The 6,742-nt window shown below is 37.3% G+C and overlaps 1 protein-coding gene across 1 annotated transcript; it reads left to right on the top strand.

Moving 5' to 3' along the window:
• The first annotated feature begins 82 nt into the window (after positions 1–82).
• On the top strand, positions 83–6,329 carry RWDD4 (RWD domain containing 4). Its single transcript, XM_010140040.1, has 7 exons — positions 83–163; positions 2,318–2,427; positions 2,537–2,681; positions 3,463–3,577; positions 4,553–4,602; positions 4,764–4,766; positions 5,881–6,329. The coding sequence occupies exons 1-7, from the start codon at positions 83–85 to the stop codon at positions 5,911–5,913; spliced, it is 537 nt and encodes a 178-aa protein (XP_010138342.1). The 3' UTR covers positions 5,914–6,329.
• The last annotated feature ends 413 nt before the right edge of the window (positions 6,330–6,742 follow it).

The following is a 6,742-nucleotide window of genomic DNA, read 5'->3' as shown; positions in this document are numbered from 1 at the left end:
GCCGTGCAAACGGACCGCCGCTGGGTGCGAGTTTCGTGTTCGGGCTGAAATCCGTAACCCCTTTCTCTGCTCCTTGCTGCAGATGGAGCTGGAAGCGCTGCGCTCTATTTACGAGGGAGATCTGTGCTTCAGGGAGCTTAGCCCGGTTTCCTTCCAGTACAGGGTAAGACAGGGTGAACGTCTGCGAGCGGCTGCAGCGCAGGCTTCGCCGTGGAGTTACTCTGCTGTCTTGCAGTTGACGTGCCGGGGTTTTCCAAAACGAATGGGTATCCGATCGGCAGTAAAGGCGAGGTCCGTAGGCCGTTGTGTCAGGATCTGTGGTACGACGGTGCTCGATAGCACAGTGCTTCATGTTTAGGCACCTACTCCCAGTGCAGGTTTGTTATCCATGAGCTAGGCATCCTACTAGGTGTCTACGTACTGCATAAGCAGAACTGTCAAACTGGCCGAAGGAGTCAGCCTGCTGAGTAATATTTAAACTAGCTGGCCAGAAATGTCACTTACAGAGACTTCTATATGTAAAGCTCTGAACCTTCCTTATTGCTTAGTTACAAGGTTCTAGTCTCTTGTTCAGAGGAGGTTGACATGCCTTGTCTACTTGGAAGGGAGACTTCGGAAAATGCCATATGCCTGTAGTGGGGAGGAGGCATCTAAAGTCACATTTTCGTGACTTCTCACATAACTTCAGAGTAACAGCAGTAATTGTAATGTGATGTAGGTCAATTTAATTAATAGCGTTTGAATTCCATCCATGTAAGTGCAGCCTTTCTTCACTGTAGGACCATTATCAGGAAATTTAATTTCCTCAAAAGAGTAAACATGACATGCCTACAAGTCTACAGTGGATCATTCTACATTTTACTAGCTTTGCTTAATGCTAGTTTTTATTAGACAAAAAAATAATTGTCAAAAGTTAGGAGAACTCAGTTTAAACACTGTAAAACTTAGCATCAGACAAAGGCAATAATACATCTTTCCCATGAAGAAAAATTTATATTACGAGAAGGCATAATGCAAGTAAGTGCATGAGAAGGTAGAAAGAATTTGTGTGCTGTTTTCTGAGCCTGATGTCTCGCACATGCCTCACATACAGAACACAGCTGTTTTGTAATCCGTGTGCTATGAAATTGAGATTAAATAAAGATTTTTCAAATATGGAGAATTTGAATTTAAAGAAGGCTACACAGTTACGAGGTTGCACTGACAAGGAGGAGCATGGTCACACAGCTTTCTGTATGGATATGCTCGTGCGCAGACAGTTGCTAAGAGAACTCTAAACCTGACCACCACTTCTTTTCAGGGTGGCAGTGGGAAATGGGCTGCAGCACTGTGTGTGATGTCCTGAAAAATGTGCAGATCTTTGGTTTAAAGTCTTACTTATTTCACCTCTAGAATAGATGCATCTGAATGTTGATTAGTACTCTGCTGAAACAGACACTGTAAATAAAAAAACACCAACTTTTTTCTTTTATTTTGAAGTACAGTAGATTAGGACTTTTCTTCTGGCTCCACTTAATTCCATATAGTTTGATGAAGACAGATTTTTACTATTCTGTAATGAGGGAAATAATGGAGAAAATTGGGGTGCTCTTAGAGTACGGATTTAACCAGTTTTGTGGCATTAGTCTTCCAAATCCTTGTGTGAAACAGTTATTTCTGTTTGTATAGGATGCCTTTGGTAGCATGTGTACTAGTTTTAAATTTTCACCAAATCAAATGTTTTTTATTTAATTTAATATAAAGATGTGTATGTCATTTGGGTTCACTAAATTGATTTGATGAATATTTATATTAAAGTGTTTCTTTTCTTTATGATTTTTTTTAATCCACTCATTCTACTGACTTCTTAAATCTTTTACTACTCATTTTTCTCACAGTGAAATAAAATCTTAGGTCTCTAGTTTATTGTCATGTTTATTTCAGCTCTGTCTTGTGGTTTGTTTTGATATTGCTCTGAGCTTGGATACCTGGCGGGGCGGCGGGGCGGGGGGAAGAAGGCTTCATCTTTTCTGTTCTCCTATATGGTTGTATAATATTAGGCTTGCAGATGCTACAAAGTAGCTTAAACGTGAGCAATTAAAAAAAATACCGTAAGGAGAGCTTTGAAAGGATGAACACTGCAGGGTAGAGGTTAACACTGAAAATTCATACTTTTTCTAGATAACAGCTTTATATTCTAACTGATTATTTTTTAAAGAGTTGTTATCTTGAGGAATTTGGATAGTCTTAAAGAAGTGAAAGACTTGCATATTGGCACTGTAATCCTTAATAAGTGATGGGAAACTGTTGATCTATAAAGTTTTTCTTTTCCCTTCAGATAGGTGAAAGTGGAGATCCCAAAGCCTTTCTAATAGAAGTTTCTTGGCCAGAAACGTATCCACAAACAGCACCAGTCATATCAATGGATGCTTTCTTCAACAACACTATGTAGGTATTTATGACAGCTTCACTCCCTAGCCTCGTATGTGGGGCCTTTTGGTTGACAAGCTTTTTCCCATCTGTCTAGGTGATAGTTGAGTTTTACGATTTTTTCTAGATCTTCAGCTATTAAACAAAGTATTTTGGATAAGTTAATGGTAGAAGTTGAAGCGAATCTCGGAACTGCTATGACATACACACTTTTTGAATATGCCAAAGATCATAAAGAGGTGTTCATGGAAAATCAGCCTGTTAACACTGTGGTAAGTAGATAAACACGTATCTTCTTATCTTGTTTTTTAAATTGCAAAAAAAAAAGTTTATTACAACTCTAAATACTTCATGATAGCTCTGTCTTTCTTAATCAGTGTGTTGGGTACATGCATGTAAGCAGCTAAACAGTGACACACTGAGCACGGTGCCTCAATCTCTGTGGTCATGATTGTTACATTTAATTGTTTTGCTGTTATACCAAAATGTTTGTAGGCTGCAGTTCTGTCCCACAGAGTAACATGAAAATGGAGACTTGGAGCAGAAGCAAAACTAAAGAGAGCTGAAAGAGAGATTAAAGGTGTCTGCTGTGGGGTGGAGTGGCAGACTACTGCAGCCTTCCTGGGATGGAGTGGATTGCATAAGTGCACCTCCAGGGTCTCGGATGAGTCAGGCTGGGTCTATTTGTGACTTCTGTGGTGTGTAAGGACATTATTGGCCATTGTGTTGCTGCAGATTTGCTTTGAGGAAGAAGGAATGGTTTCCATGTTTGGAAAGTATTAATCCCTTCAGACTAAATTACACTCTGTGATTAAATTTAAAAACTGTAAGAGGTGCCCTTTGCAACTCTGAAGGGGAATAATTCCAGTCCCCAACACATGTTTTTCTAGAATACAGTCGTGATTGTGTGTTGATTAAAATCTGCAGAGTGCTGACAGCATCACTTCTTTCTGACAGTCAAGATACTGCAGTATGTCAAGTTCAGTAATCACACACAGAGGTATCGGTGGAATTAATGTGCAATGTATTAACAACCATTCTTATCCTTCTCAGACTTCAGTAAGCAATAGTATTGCAACTGGAACTCCTGAGGTACCAGCAAGTAAGAAAAAAGATAAAAAGGAGCAGTTATCTAAAACCCAGAAACGAAAACTAGCCGATAAAACAGGTTTGTTCGCTGTAGTACTGTTTTGTTTAAACGATGTGAGAATCCAAATTTTATAGCAGTGACATCGTTCTAGAGTCAGAGTTAGTAGTCATTTGTTTGTAAGATTAACTACGTTAAGATTGTGGTGTCTGTTTTGCTTCTTTGAGATGAATTATTCTTGCCTGAGGTGTTAGTTGTGGTCAAAGCAACTTTCTATAGAGTAGGGATTTCAAGATGTCATTGGTTTCGTTTAATTTTTTTATTTCAATTTGTGACAAAAGTGAAATTTTCAAAAAATCTTGTGGGAGGAGAGCATTTGGGACTTCTAAAATTTCACTTTCAACAAAAGACATGGTTTATTGATGTGCCCTTGTAAATAATTCACATTAAAATTCACATTAAAAATGTCATTTTTAAATGAAAGTATTTGTTTTGGAACCATAATAAATAAAACATTTAATTTAGTTTATATCCTCAAAGTAGAGCTGCTTCTGCAGGTCATATATGCTTTCAGTGAAACGGTAGGTTTTTGTTTGAAAAGCACTCAGTATTTCATCTAATCCTGCTGATTTATGTTATGTGTTCGATCTCAATTTTTAGTAAGGATCTAGATAAAGCTATCCTATTGCAGCAGTAAGTTGTACACTCTGATAGCAGTTTCTGCATGTAATTTACCTAACCTAATGTATTAGAAGTTGACCGCATAAGAAAAAAGCTGCGTAAAATTTTATTCTTTGACTGACTACATTGTTGCTGGTTAGCCCAGCTCATGTTGGGGTTACCTTCTATATGTCAGATGGACTGAGGTGATTTTATTTAAACTGAATTACTTTGAAGAACAAGATGTCATTAAGACATTAATATCTATTTTTGTCCTCATGGCTTTGTAGTGGAAAAATCAAGGGGTTTGGATCTTTAGAATTCTGTGTGTTGATTTTAAAGAAAGGTAAAGATTTTCCTCAGCTCCTGTCTTGAAAATGAAACTTTGTTCTGCAGATAACAAAGGGGAGCTTCCGCGAGGATGGAACTGGGTGGATGTAATTAAGGTAACACGACTGTATTATATGCAGTATTGTGAAAATACTGCATATATACAATAAAAATAATTTATACTTAGATCTGAAGAAAACTAATCTGATCTTTTTCTTGCTCCCTAACTTTGTTTGGATTTGACTGTGGTGTCTGGTTCATTTCTATACGCATCCAGCATGTAAGTATTTTCAAGTTATCTTTTTTTAACACTAAAAAGATTTGCAAGAAATATTAAGAACTGTTGCTCATTTTGGATTCTAATTAACGTATTTCTCAAATGCTTTAACGTGCTTAGTCATTCTGAATATTAGAGTCAGGAGGACATTGATTCCTCTTTGAACTTCCTTGGCTTAGTATTGCTTTTTTATTTATTGGGCAATTAAATTTTAATTTTATGATGAGAGAGTTTTGCTAACCAAATGCACTCCAAGTATTCTGTCTTCATATGGCAACAAGGTATAAAATAAAGTTAATGGTGCTGCCAGGTTCTGGAGGGCAAGAAAGCAGAAAAAGAGAGTTGTCCCAAGTGGGATCACCTTGCTGTCTCCTACAAGCCTGAGCGTTCTCTCCACAACTCCTCCAGCAAATAATTCTTTTCTACTTGCTCCTTCAGCACTGATGTCTTCCACTCTCTTGATTTGTTGATTCAGTGGAAATCAGCATAACTGCTTGACAAGTTCAAAAGCAGACTATTTTATTTTATGCAACTATAAGTAATTCTTGGTGTAAGACCTAACACCAGTTTCAGTCGTTAAATAAGAGCAAGTAAATGTTTTGGGGGAGTGTCCTTCTGAGTTAAAAGTAGTGGATGTCTTGGATGGCAGGTAGATTTCATGATAGATCCACTACCTTTAATAATTATAATTTAGCTTTAAAAAATGAAAAGTAGTAAGTTAATGTCTCTTTTTTGTATTGCGTAAATTTCTATATGGGAATTCTCTCAGAGATGTGTGGAGGTACTTTTTCCATTACTTTATCTTCTTTATTTTGGAGAGCTGGAGATGGAGCCTTCAGATTAAATAGAAGCAGTACCCTGAGGTTTTTCTGAGGGTTTGAGTTGTTGGGTTTTTTTAAATCAACTTTCACGTTCAGGAAATAAGATCATTTAATGTTCAAGCTTAAACAATAATTTTTGATGTTTTCAGTCTCTTGGAACAATAACACAGTCTGTATTATTATTAATTAAATATACATGTGCTCTGTGTAAGATGGAGAGAATGTTGTTCTTATTTCCTAATAAATGGAATGGCAGTCTAAACTTTGAATACTTTCTTTTTGTGTCTCTTTTATAGTTAAGCAAAACTGGTTCTAAAGATGATGAATAAAGGACTTTGGTACAAGGAAACTCCACCTTTTAATACAGTGCAATTTTGGGTCACCATCTTTCTCTTGATAACTTTCATATTTGTTGAAGTAAACACTTTATAAAGCTCAATTTCTTAACTCGCAAACCCTAGTCACACAAGTATATCTAGAGACTATGTGGTCTTCTTTGGAAAAAAACAAACCAACCACAGACTTGCCTTAAATGAAGGTTAGAATGTGACAAAAGATATAGAGAGCCAATGTGGTGAAGTGAATAGTGCTATATACAGTGTTTAATAATTTATATTTTACTCTGTAGTATATCCTGTTATAGTGAACCCAATGATACTGTAAACATTTCCTGATGTTCTTATTTCAACTGAAGAAAAAAGCACTATCACAGTGACAGCATAATTCATCAAAATAAATTATTCCATGGAATCAAGACCTTTGTCATTTGTTTATCTAATGTGAATATAGGAGGAGAACATAAAAATCTTTACTTCGCAATACAGACTAGAGCCTGTGGTTCCCGTTTTCCTGTCGTTTCCCAGCCAGTTACTGGCTGAAATAGCAAATGCTAGCAAAAACAAGGCAGAATATTCTAGTCTGCTCAAAAGTGAGTGGTTATAGCAGGCGTACGTCTTCTCTGTTCTCTGCAATATCCATCCATTAGTCTTTCTCCAGTGTGCATCTTCACAGAGGGCTGGATGTCTGAGGGGAGGGAAAAGAGCTTCCTTGCACGTGTCTCACGAGTGTTGGGATTTTTTAGCTCTGTCATTGGAGAAATGAGCCTTCCGTGGAGGGGTTTGCTGGCCTAGTGGTGGAGTAGTGGAAGTCAGCACTCTG

The sequence above is a fragment of the Buceros rhinoceros genome, unplaced genomic scaffold (assembly GCF_000710305.1).
Source record: "Buceros rhinoceros silvestris isolate BGI_N320 unplaced genomic scaffold, ASM71030v1 scaffold47997, whole genome shotgun sequence".
NCBI lineage: Eukaryota > Metazoa > Chordata > Aves > Bucerotiformes > Bucerotidae > Buceros > Buceros rhinoceros.
Note: the sequence above shows the minus strand (reverse complement) of the source record. Positions and strands in the feature narration are given on the sequence as shown.